Raw genomic sequence first — 13,349 nt, 5'->3', positions numbered from 1 at the left:
TGGTTTAAGCCTTGGTTTTAATTTGTGTGAATCCTGTCCCTTGCTTTCCTGATTTGAGTGTCTTCAGAAACTTCATGTAGATGGTCTGTGACCTCAATGACCTGCTACAGTATAGGTAGTATCAAGCACCAGTTGATTTACATGCCTTCACATGCCCCTTTTTTTTCCATTCTGTCTGGTGCTTCCACATGTGCATATATGTATGTTCCTATTCACTCTCCATTCATACCAATTTTATCATTTCTACTACACACTTTTGGTAGATAGCTGAATGTTGGTCATACATGAAAAGGCAAACAGAGAAGAAAAATCAAAATCAGCAACCCAAACTAAGCACAAAGGTCATAAGTTTTTAAAGAAGATGTACAAAACGTCTGGAGCTCCATCCACACTTGTGATTGTGACAAGATTCTTCAGTTTTAAACGGCAAAAAAAGAAGCACTATGCCCAGATAATCTGGTGTCATGCAAACAAAAACCCTGTATCATGTTAAAACATTACTACAAGACAACTAAGTGATCAGTATAATGAACATGAAACAGGATGAATAAGTCTACATACACCAAACAAAAATATTCCTAGTGACCCTAACTCACATTAACGGTCACATACATCTTCAGTGAGAGGTAAAGTTAACTAAAATCTCCACATGCCATAAAAAGTTTCCCATGCAAATTCTGAAAGGTATTATCTAACCTCAAAGTAAATAAATAAAACCAAAGTGTTTGGTGGTGAGTGGTGGTGGGGGGTTTTTTGTTTGTTTTTTTTTTTTTTTTGTGTGTTTTTTTTTTTTTCAGTCTGTACATGCAATACCATCTACATCATATGACAAGAGTTTTTGACTGAACTGAAGTATTAGCCATTTGTCTGGCAATATTGCTGGCAGATACCACAGAGCTGTAATATACTCCAAAGGTATTCCTTATGATAGAGGGAGAACTGCTGTGACTAAAACTTGTTGCTTTGGGGGAGTCAGAAAGGCTTCAAGACAAGAAGCTCCTAAACAAATTTACAATTATGACATTTGACCTTAGAAAAGCAAATGTACAGAACCATACAGCTAAGAAACTGCAGATCAAACACTAAACCAGAACAGACTATCCCTCAAGGACAGTATATAGGTGATCTCAGAACTGAGTTTGTGCGAAACCAAAAGTTAACTAGTGGACACAGTGAGGAAGAGTATAACCTTAATCCAGAGACCCCTGACGACCACGTGGAGACACCAACAGGCATGCCAAAGGACATCTGCATATGATAATGAGTTATTGGAAAATTAATGAATATGTATATCTTTTCTCAGAAAACTAATGAATATGTATGTATAGCTTGTATAAGTTATGCAATTAACCATGTGCGGGCACACACATTAGGAGGAACGATCCCCTGTGCGTCCTCCACTGCAATAAAGAATACCTGCTTAATAGTTGTTCAGACTATTGAGTCCTGGTTTCAGCTTTTCATGGCATCACTTATTTCTTAGAAAGTTATGTCTTCCAGGCAAATGAAGGACTTCAATAGTCAGCAGACTGACTTCTTGAAGAGGTGCAGTACTATACCCACCATCTCTGACATATATTTGGCAGTGTCCTCAACATCTTCAAAATCAGCCAGCTAGGGCTGGTTAGGAAGATTTATTGCCTCATGAGAAGTAGCAGAGAGAAGAGCAGCATGCAATTCTCTCTGCTGTCCTTACTGCATCTCATGCTTTACATTCTTTCACCTCTCAAGGCTGTAAAGCTGTTGAGCTGGCCAGGCATAAACACTCCTCATTGTCTCACTGAGAATGGAATGGGATGAAATCTTGGACAGATGACAAAAGCTTATTATAAAATCAAGCTGCAGGCCTCAAATTACCCCAAAAGAGTGCTTATCTTTTTAGGATTAAATAAATAAAGGGTCTTCTAAATGAAATCTAAAAAAATCCATGACAGATTTGCTTTTGTAGAAACTGACAACCTCTATAAACTTCTAAGAAACTAAATCTTTATCAACAGGTGTTCACATGTAACCGTTCAAAGACACACTCAGACCACCTGACTGTCCAGTCAGTTCAATAATGTGTTTTGAAATGTTCAATTCTGATCCTAACACCTGTGGCTTCTTCAAAAACAGGAATTTTCCTGACTTCTGTTTACTTACTCCCTCAGTTCAGCAACTAATTAAAAGTTAGGAAACTGACAGCTGAAAAGCACAGTAACTTGCTTTCAAACCTAGGAAGTTCTAGCAACCAGAACAGTAAATTCAATTCATCACAAGTAATACTACACTTGTTTAAACGTGGTTTACATACATTAAACATTTTTTTTTCCTTTGTGATTTCTGTGCCTCTTACTACACCATTTTTGTGTACTACTTTTTGGGTTGCATTCTAATTTGACTACAAATGCAATATGGTAATTCTTTGAAATGACTCCTCAGAGATATACACCCTTATTTTCCACAAAAATAAAATGGGCAGGGGAGAACCCAAACCACCACATCATCTGCCTACACGCACTCCTGAATACTAATGCAAATCACAAACTAACCTAAATAAATGCTACGTTTGGGTTTCACTGGTTGGTAGTTTAACCTTCAGATGAAGATTAAAAGCAAAATACTGAAATTAAGAGTGTAAGAACTACAATCCTGGGTCTAGTCAACAACTCATCCGTGCTTCAGAAGATTATTTTGAGAAAGTATAAGAATTGGGGAAAACAGTATAAACCTATCCGAATCAGATGCTGAGTAGATATACTTAAGTCAATATATGAGAAACCTTGACTGAAAGCCGTGATGAAATGTCACAATAGTGGTTTAGATCCATCCCAGCTGAGAGAAATTACACTGGAAAGACTCCAGATTCTGTCTCTTTAGAAATAGAGTCTTCAGCATGGGCTCATTCTGACAGCAGTGCTCCTCTCTGCCAAGGTGTTGATACCAAAATGAAACTGGAAGTTCAAAGCCTCTTTATTCAGTGGCCCAGGGTAGAAATCATCCTCATGAAGGGAGGCTGAGTCTGGGACTGCTCTCTCTTTTAGACATTCACAAAGGCCTTCTGAGAATTTCATGCAAACCATAGCTTCAGATGGACTTCCTGTATTTTTGATCTTGACTGGAGAAGTAGTGCCAGGTGAAACACACTTTTCCCAGCAAGACAGAGCAGGTATCCTTAGCAAGCATTCCCAGTACCACAGGGAGGGAAAGCTCTTAACAGCAGGAATTTAGCTTTTGCTCTGGTGGCTCATCTCTGCACAGGGTGAGACCCAAATTGAAAGTTAAGAGAAGTTTAATTACTTCATTTTTTCCAACTGGTTAAACTGAAGACTAACGTAATGCAAAGATAGCACCAACCCTAAGGATTCCATCACTACAGGAGAGTTACAAGGCCAAGGACCAGTTCGCTTTATCCAACTCTTTGTATTTCCCCAGAAGATGAACACAACCAGCTAAAAAGTATCGTGGCACACAAGAGCCTGAGACTACAGAAGAAAGAACATGGACAAGCACGCAACAAACAGCTGAAAGTTGTGGCCTCTCTAGCTGACTATACTGGCATACTTGGCACCCAGAAAGCCACCAGTGCTCGGTACTGAGATATGCTTGGTCTTCACATCTTACAAGCTCCACACTCAAAAAACCCAAACAACCCCCCATGCTCCATTTCTCAGTTACTTCTGTAAACAACCTTCATAAGCCACTCTTCTCACCAACCAACAGCCACGCCACTGAGCAATAAACCAATGGCTAAATTGCGGCTATTTCAGTTACTAGAAGGATTTCCAGGTTTTAGTTGATAGAAAATTATCTTTTGAGTATCCAGGCAGCTGTGGTGCCTCTGCTGTTATTCATAGCTTTGGCTGAAAGCATTAGCATTAAATCAACACAACCGTAATTTCACTATGCTATGTAAAATACCAGTTGTAACAGGTAATATAATCAAATCTGGCTGGTAAAGACAGAGCTTCACATGGATCTCCAGGGACAGTGTCTTCTCAGGGAATTCTGTGAAGCTCATTTTTACTGCCTCCAGAAGTTTTCTCAAGAATTCCTAAACTGCGGTCTCCCTTTCTTCTTCTCCCTCATTTAGATCAATCTTTGGGTAATCAGACCTAGCTAACAGACACATCATGTAAGGTTTTTTGGTTGCTTGGTTTTTAGCTTTACATACATTTAGACCAAATACCTGGTTTACTTAAAAAGCACAATTAAAGTTTTGCATAATTGCACAAACATTAGCATACAGAAAGCATGAAACTAGCTTTCAATATGTGACCACAGACTTAACGCATCTTTGACAAAAGAACTACCCGAGCCTAATTGTCCACACACTTGTAAACACACTAACCGTAATGGAACAAACTTACATTAAAATAAGGAATCTGACACAAGTTGTACTATTTGTGCTCTAAATCTTTGTTCCAGCAGATTTCCAGCTTTAAACCTGCCGAGTAACTGATCAACATTGTGAACCAACATGCACTTAGAAAGTTTTGATTTCTGTAACCTAGCAAATACAACAATCCAAGTCTTTGGCTGACCTGGGTTGCAAGCGAAAATAGAGGTCCTGCCTCAGAGATGCTTTGTAACACCTCTACAACCTTATTCTGTTCCTGCAGTGATGCAGCTGAAAGCCAAAGAGAGAAATACTTGAATCTGTATATCTAACAACTCGGGGGAAAGGAAACAAAACATTTAAATAGTAACTCTCATGTTTCGGCAAATTACTTGGTTTTGGTATATTCCAGGGCCAAGTGTTCTTCAGATATAATTTTTATTGGAAAACACCAATTACAAGGAAAACCAGAAGTTTTTACCTGTTCCTCAAGACCTTGTAAGAACTCAATAAGCTGCAAAAGTTTTTAATGAATCAGTTTTTCTAATATCATCAGTTCCAAAAATAGACCAGAAGTCCTCTTCAGGTTTGAAATAAAAACATTCATTTGCAAGAAAGTAAGTGGCTGCTCCAACTCTTCAAGGACAGAAAGGGGCTGTATCTTTTGTTATGAAGTGCAGCCAAAACATTTTAAAAAGGAAGAGCTGCAAAGTATGTGAAGTATGTTTGTTTTTCCTGGATCTCAAACTGTAATCAATTTAGAGCTCATTAGTGAATAAGCCAGGGCCTATGGAAATACGTTTTCCTTTGAATTCATATTTTTGAAATAAAAATCACCAACAGTGAAGAAAACTTGGTATAAATGTAACACTGCATCAGGAAATTGATTTTAAAATACATATCTCTTGAATTTTTCAGTTGACTTTTGTTTTGGATACATAATCATTATATGTACTTAACAAATGCTTACAGAAAATAAACACAAATACCCTCCTTAATAGTGTTTGCCATTATAATACAACAGAGGAGTCACGAGGTATTTAAACAATTTATAAAACTATATATTATTTTGAGGTCCCGTGCAGAGTAACAAAGGTAAGAGGCCCTGCCTAGGAGAGCCACCAACTTTATCAGGGATAACTAATATTTTTCAAATAAGCAGCATAATGATGAGCCTAATCTTTAAAGAAAGTAGTCAGAAAAAAACGTGAATGGATCAATACCATTAAAAACAGAAAAAAACCCCACAAACAAAACAATTCAGGAGGAATCCCATACTGTCAGCTCAGACTATGGCAACTTGAGTTATCTGTCTACTTAAGTGCTACAGACCCCATTAAACTTGCGAATTGCTTCACTCTTGCCTTATCCTTCCCAAGGACACAGAATGAGTGCCAGACCATCCTATCTTAAGAAATTTAGCCATTAGGAATAATGGCTTGCACCATATATTAAATTGTATTTTTCTGCTGGTATGCAAAACTTAGAATTTCATGATTTTAAGTGGACAAAATATGTTGTGATGCAGAATTAGAAGGTGGGAAATTATGGAAGAATAATTGTAAATCTCAGGAATGAGGGTGAATCTGACTGTAAAAGCTAAAAAACTCTGGCAGTAGCAGAGATTGCTTTTGCTCCATCAGATGAGGACTTTTTGTCATAGTCCTGCCGTAAGAATTCAAACAGCCTAAGGTGAGTGACTGAAACGGGAAAAAAACCCACAAGAAAAGCAAGCAAAAAAACCTACCCCAAAACCAACAAAAAAGCCATTCCAAAACCACACACAACTTTCAAGGGGGGAAAAATAAAAGAACACAGAGATCACATGGCCTATTAACATTTGTTTTCTATGAAAACTAGCACAGGTTGAGATATCCAAGTGGCTTCTCTAATTTAATTTATACACTACCACCTGGTGCACTGGGTCCCTAGGACATGCAGAAAACATTACCTGGATGATCAGGTAGCATTCTTACACAATATTTACGAAGCCTATACAATTCTAATCATACACATGATCTAAAGCTCGCCAAACAGTTCAGAAATCCTTTTGCGAAGTCCAAGTTCACTCTCATTCAGAAGAGGAAATGGGAGATCCAAGGACACATTGCGGACATTAGGTGATGGCCAGTGTCACATACCCTTCCATCAATGACAGGAGTAAGCTCCTCACCCCAAGATACCAATCCTGCACAAAGAAGCCTAAGCACAGCCATCTTCCTACGACTTTACATGACTTGCTCTTTAGTTCTGTTCTTGCATGTAACCCTGCCACCCAGCACTTCATTGATGGTGGACTGAGGCCAGAACACTGGCAGCATGAAAAACATTCTGCTTTTCTTGGATATTCAAGAGATACAAGTGTCTTAAAATTACATTCACATAAGCCACAGGTCAGCATTAGACTAGGTGTTGTACTGTAGCTATTACACAGTGCTTCACAGTTTGAGAAGACTGTTTAAGCACTCTAACCCATTATTTCCTCTTCTTCCAAAAAAAGTATAGCATTTTTGACATCGTTTAGCAGAGTGAGCAGTGCTTTATTCCATTAACTTCAGTGGAACTATTTCTGAAGCAAAATGCTATGCAACATGATTACCAGAAAAGTCATCCACAATGCCTTCTCATTGATCACTGTAATCCCCCACTCACCTGCTGGGACACTCAAGTCTAGTCTCTCTATAGGACCAACTGACATCATCTTATACCCTTCCAAAGAAACAGCAAATAAACCTTTGAGATAAACTTGTTCTCTGCCACAAAGATTTACAAATTAAATCATCTTTTGATCCAAAAGTAATGCTTTCCACCAAAACAGAATCTAGATCATCGACACAGCACACAAAGACCCCCTCCTATTTTATTGGGCTGCTGACGGCACATTTACTGTAACAGGCAGTATGTTTCAAGTTCAAGATCTACTTACTCCAACAAACTCAATCTCATCTTCACTTTCAGAAGTTGGCGTTTTACTCTCACGAATGTTGACAGAGTGATGAGACTCCATTATCTAAAGAGAAACAAACCAAAACATGCTTCATAATTTTGTAATTTTCTTTAACTACACAGCATTTTCCATTTTATGCCTACTTTGGCTTTACAGCCCATCTGCATTTAACAGTGTAACATTCTGTATCATTCACTGATTATCAGTACTACCGGAAAAACAATTTTGACTCGGAGCACGTTACTATATTTTCCCAAATATGCAAAGCACGACCTGACCTACAAAGTATCCCAAGACCTATATTCCTCCAGCAGCCGTGGCTACGGCGTTACCGCTAGAGTTCAAGAACGTGCTTCGGCCTGCGAACCTCAGCAAGGGCCAGAGAGCAGCCCCAGCCCAGGGCGCCATGCCGCTGCCGCCGCAACACGTGCAGAGGACGGTTTAGTAACAGATGCGGGGTGAGTTCAGGCTTCATTAGCAGCCACGGGCATTCCTGACGCCTTTGGTCGCTCCAAGACCACAGCAGAGCCCGAAGGCTGAGCTTCTCGCTTCCAAACAAGCGCCCTCCCGCCAAACGGAAGGCCGCCGTCAGCGGCGCAGAACGCCGGCCCGCCGGAGGGCAGCCCGGCCCCAGCGGGCGGCTTTGCTGACTCACGTCTCTTCACCCGCCGGGTCGCCCCAGCCCCACGGCACACCGTCCCCAGGCCGCCCCAGCCCGGGGCGGGCGGCGGGCGAGGAAGCGGTGGCCTCGCCGTTGGGGCCGCTGCCGGCCCGGCCGCCCGCGGGGGTTGGGTTGCTAAGCCACGGCCCCGCGCCCCCCACAATGCGCCGGCCCCGCTCACCGCGCCAGCACCCGAGGGCACGCCACCGCCCCGACCCAGCGCCCCTCCGCTTCCTCTTCAACTTAGGGGCGACGGGGAGAGGTGGGGCGAGAGCGCGGCACGGCTCGCCGGGACTTGTAGTTGCCGCCTAATTTCACCTCTCTCCCCCTCCTCTTCCTCCATGGCAGGTGCCGGCGCTACGGCGACAGCGCCATGGCACGACGGAATGTGTGTGTCCGTCCCCTCCCCCCGCCCCGGGGCGGCATTTCGGGGATTTTGCCTTCAAATAACTTCCTGCCTCCCCTCTTCCGCCTTCGGTTGGGTTGCACGTACACCCGCACGCCGCTTCCGGGGGAGGAGGAGGAGGAGGAGGAGGAGGAGGAGAAGAAGAAGGAGGAGGAGGAGGAGGGGAGGAGGGGGAGGAGGGGGGCGGTGGCGGCGGCGGCGGCGGCCATTGGGGCTGGCGGCGGAGGGGGAGGGAAGGCGGGAAAATTGCCTCTGCAGGACGAGGGCGCGGGCCCGGCGATGCTCGTTGCTCTCCCCTCATCTGCCAGGCCAATCACTTTATCATAAAAGTTTATCAAGTTGGCCAAGTATGACTTGCTGTTGGTAATGCCATACTGATGACTCCCGATGATTTTCTTGTCACTGAAGTGCCTGGAAATGGTTTCCAGGATTAGCTGACCCACTGCCTTCCCAGGGATCAGGGTGAGGCTGACAGACCTCTGTTTCCATCCATCCTCCTTGCCCTTCCTGAAGATTGAGATGATATTTGCTTTCCTCCAGTCCTCAGTCACCTCTCCTAGTCACCATGATCGATCAAAGGTTATCGAGAGTGGCCTTGCAATGACATCCACCAGCTCCCTCAGCACTCGTGGGTGCATCCCATCGGGGCCTATGGAGTTGTGTGTGTCCAGTTTGCTTAAGTATCCCCTGGCCTGATCCTTTTCCAACAAAGGTACACCTTCCTTGGTCCAACCTTTCCCCCTGGTCTCTGGGACCCAGGATTCCTGAAGGCCAGCCTTGCTAGTGAAAACTGAGGCAAAGAAGGCATTCAGTAACTCAGCCTCTTCCACATCCTGTGTCACCTGTCACCTGTCTCATTTAGCAACAGGCCCACATTTTTCTTAGTCTTCCTTTTGTCACCTGTGCACTTACAGAAGCCATTCTTGTTCACTTTAACATCCACGGCTAGATCTAATTCCAGTTGGGCTTTAGCTTTCCTAACTTCACCCCTATGTGCTTGAACAATGTTTCTGTGTTCCTCCCAGGTTACCCTGCCCTTGCTTCCACCCTTTGTATGCTTCCTTTTTGTGTTTGAGTTTGACCAGGAGCTCCATGTTCTCTTTGTTTTCTTCACAGGCCTCCTGGCATTTTTGCCTCACTTCCTGTTCACTCAGATGAACAGCTCTTGAGCTTGGAGGAGGTGGTCCTGAAATATTAACACGCTTCCTCTTCCCTCCAGGGCTTTATCCCATAAGACTCTTCCAAGCAGATCTTTGAAGAGGCCAAAGTTCACTCTCCTGAAGTCCAGGGTTGTGAGCTTGCTTTTTACACTCCTCCCTCCCCTCAGAATCCTGAGCTCCACCATCCCCTGGTCACTGCAGCCAAGGCTGCCTTTGAGCTTCACATTCCCAACAAGCCTCTCGCTGGTATGAGGTCCAGCAAAGCACTGTTCTTTGTGGGTCCTTGTTGGCTCCCTTATGACTTGGAAGAGGAAGTTATCAGTGCGCTCCAGGAACCTCCTGGATTGCTTATGCCCTACCATGTTGTCATTCCAGCAAATATCTGGGTGGTTGAAGTCCCCCATGAGTACCAGGGCTTGTGAACCTGAGGCTGCTCTAATTTGTCTATGTCATCTGCTTGTTCTTCCTCGTCAGGTGGCCTATAGCAAACACCCACTATAATGTCACCTTTACCTGTCCTCTCTTTAATCCTCCCCCATAAACTCTCACTCAGTTCCTCATCCAGCCCCAGGCATAGCTCTGTGCACTCCAGCTGCTCTTTCACGTAAAGAGTAACTTCCCCTCCCTGTTTTCCGAGCTTGTCCTTCCTAAAGAGACAGTCTCCCTTTGTTGTAATGCTCTGGTCATGGGTGCCATCCCACTACAACGCTGTGATCCCAACAAAATTGTAGCCCTGCAACTGCACACAGAGTAATTCATCATGTTTATTCCCCTGCATTTGCATACAGGCACTTTTGAGAGGCACCCCAGCACACTGACTGCCTGGAAAGGGATTGGGGGATTTCGCCATCGTGGTGCTTGTAGGCATTTCCTTGCTCACACGCAAGTGCTGGAGGTGACCCCCCATAAGCCCCAGCTTGTTGATTTTGTGTTCTGTTCCTGTCACATCACCCCGTGCCCTTTGCTCTTCGACCATGTCCATTACTCCCTCAGAGGGCTGCTGGTTACACTCTCCCTCTCCCTTCCCTCTTAGTTTAAAGCCCTCCTTCTGTGGTGAGCCATCCTACTGGCAAAAATAGCTTTGCCCTGCTTAGTGAGGTGGATCTCATCCCTCTCAAGCAGACAGTGATCTGCAATCAGGGTCCCATGGTCACACAACTCAAAACCTGGTCACCAACACCAGTTCTGCAAACAATTATTGACTTGTCCTATTAGTGCCCTTCTCATTTACCCTCACTGGCAGGATCGAGGAAACATCACTTGGGCTACCACACCCAAGATTCTTGCTAGTTATCTGCTCCTGCTCTCCTGCTTCATCACACAGTCGCTTCGAGCCACCCAAAGTAAAAGTTGGTATGAATCATCTTTACTCAGTGCATATTGGCTTTGAGTAAGCTGAACAGTGTAAATGTCACCTTTGAGTTGTGTGCCTATATGAGCGCTGCTTGCACACAAAGCGTTTCACTGATGTGTGTCTACCAAATCCTGTATAGACAGGAGAGAAAGAATTCAGGGTTGCATGTTAAATTTTGATGTTATGGGAGCTTTGTGAATAAACAGCTATCAGAAATAACATATCATGTGGTATTTAATTTTGGAATTGATTTAGTGCACTTATTTTTCCTGTAAACACAGAGTTCCTATTACTAATGTTAGTTTTAAGCCTCCGTCTATATAGGAATGAAAAAATAGCTTTATGATAGAAAATAGAGACACTGAGATGCTAGTTATATATACTAGTTATATACTCGTTAACAACTTTGTACAACTTAATCCCTATTGTTGGACTGTATAGACAACACTGGTTTGAGCGGTTGTTTTCCTTATTAAAATAATGGAAAATTATTAGAAACCTTGGAAAGTTAAAGTCATTGTTGCTGCCTAAACGTTCACATTTTGTATTTATAAATTTGCTAACAAAACATTGATAGCAGCCATTCTGTTTGTAGCTTGCATTTGCACTTAATTACTTCTGATTCTTGAGAATAGATAATATGAGGTGCAATAGTAACAAGTTACTGGAACAGCAAGGTGGCATTATTTTTCCAAACTCCGATACCCTATGAAAATGACACACATTTTGTTATGAATTTTTCAGGAGTAATTAATGTAAATGTTTACTCTTGCAATGACCCATCCAAACATCCTCCTTGGCTTTAAACAATACAGTTAAGGGAAGAAAGTAGTAAGGGAATTGGGATGCAATCATGTCAGCATTTCTAATATGCTAACAAAACTCTGAATTCCCTAATTTGTGCATTTCAGCTAATTCCTGGGAAAGCACAGGCTTCCCTGTTTGGGTCAGCTTAGGATAGTTCTTATGCAGAGTTTGTTTCATAGAGAACAGAGAAGATGTAGCTTGCTGGAGTTCTCAGATGGGGGCCACCTGCAAGGCATGCTCACTGTCTAACTCAGTAAGAGAGTAGGCAATTTGTTTTAAACACAGTCAGTAGATTGCTGAAGGTGGGAGCAGACAAACCTGGGAGAGCAGTGGGTACCGACGGTCTGCTCTTCATGAGCTAAGATCTCCAAGTCCAAACCTTCAAATGAAGTCTAGGTGTCACATAGGATATGGAAGATGTTTCTGAGCAGACTGTCTTTATAAACTCAATAATGCTCTCCAGCAATTAATTCCACATATTCATTATATGCCCTTAATTTTCTTTTATAGAATTTAAACGTATTTGAACATCCTTGCTTCTCTCCTTGCTCCTTAAAGTGAATGAAACATTGCCTTTTTAACCAGTGATTTCCCTCTTATGTCAACGTTGCATACTGCCACTTACTCTTGATCTAGGAAATTTATAATGTCTGGTGGTTTTGGTTTTTTTGACTCCTATCTATATACTGTAATAAGAGGGGACATGAACTTGACATGCATTAAAAACTGATCTATTCAATAAATCCGTTTTTATATATACATAAACCATTACTTTGTCTATACATCAAACTGATTTATTCAATAGTATACTTTTTTTCAGTAAGTTTTTTATCTCATTCTTCTCATATCTCACTATTCATAGAATCATAGAATGGTTTAGGCTGGAGGGGACCTTTACAGTGAGCAGGGACACCTTCAACTAGAGCAGGTTGCTCAGAGCCCCATCCAACCTGACCTTGAATGTTTCCAGGGATGGGGCCTCCACAACCTCTCTGGTCAACCTGTGCCAGTGTTTCACCACCCTCATCGTAAAGATTTTTTTTCCTTATATCCAGTCTAAATCTACCCTCCTTTAGTTTAAAACCATTACCCCTTGTCCTGTCACAATAGGCCTTGCTAAAGGTTGCCCCCATCCTTCCTATAGTCGCCCTTTAAGTACTGAAAGGCTGCAATAAGGTCTCCCCACAGCCTTCTCTTCTCCAGGCCGAACAACCCCAATTCTCTCAGCCTGTCTTTGCAGGAGAGGTGCTCCAGCCGTCGGATCATTTTTGTGGCCCTCCTCTGGACCTGCTCCAACAGTTCCATGTCCTGGTGCTGAGGACCCCAGAGCTGGACTCCAGGTGGGGTCCCACCAGAGCAGAGTATATTCCTCCTTTCTAAGGAGGGAAGAATAATCTTCCCGCCTTAGAAAGCAAGTGTTCTTACTGAGCAGTTTATTATAAACAATGACCAAATTATTTTCCAAATCTTCAATCTAAAATGCAGTAACAGAAACAAATAGTTAAAATGATTAGTTTTAGTATTGCTCACCTTTTCAGTACTAAATCTCCAGTAACTAAATGCTATAGTCATATAGCTGTAGGTTTTTTGCAGTAGCTGCAGCCTTCTCCAGTTCCGAGTAATGCAAATAATGTGTCCTGTCACTCGCATCAGAGGAAAATTTTACACTTTGTGACACCACACATTTATACATCAC

At 42.7% G+C, this 13,349-nt stretch overlaps 1 protein-coding gene across 3 annotated transcripts in view; it reads right to left on the bottom strand.

Moving 5' to 3' along the window:
- Positions 1-8,364, bottom strand: part of ZNF451 (zinc finger protein 451) — a 40,845-nt gene extending 32,481 nt beyond the window's left edge. For 2 of the 3 annotated variants that reach the window (XM_075087017.1, XM_075087019.1), the window contains exons 1-2: positions 8,108-8,276; positions 7,245-7,328 (exon numbers count right to left, since the gene is read on the bottom strand). In XM_075087017.1, coding sequence (XP_074943118.1) covers positions 7,245-7,325 — 81 coding nt within the window. In that variant the 5' untranslated portion in view covers positions 7,326-7,328; positions 8,108-8,276. Of the gene's footprint in view, positions 1-7,244; positions 7,329-8,107 lie in introns of all 3 variants that reach the window. The other variant, XM_075087018.1, reaches the window with a different exon arrangement.
- Positions 8,365-13,349: the final 4,985 nt, after the last annotated feature.

This window comes from Phalacrocorax aristotelis, chromosome 3 (assembly GCF_949628215.1).
Source record: "Phalacrocorax aristotelis chromosome 3, bGulAri2.1, whole genome shotgun sequence".
Classification (NCBI taxonomy): domain Eukaryota; kingdom Metazoa; phylum Chordata; class Aves; order Suliformes; family Phalacrocoracidae; genus Phalacrocorax; species Phalacrocorax aristotelis.
Note: the sequence above shows the minus strand (reverse complement) of the source record. Positions and strands in the feature narration are given on the sequence as shown.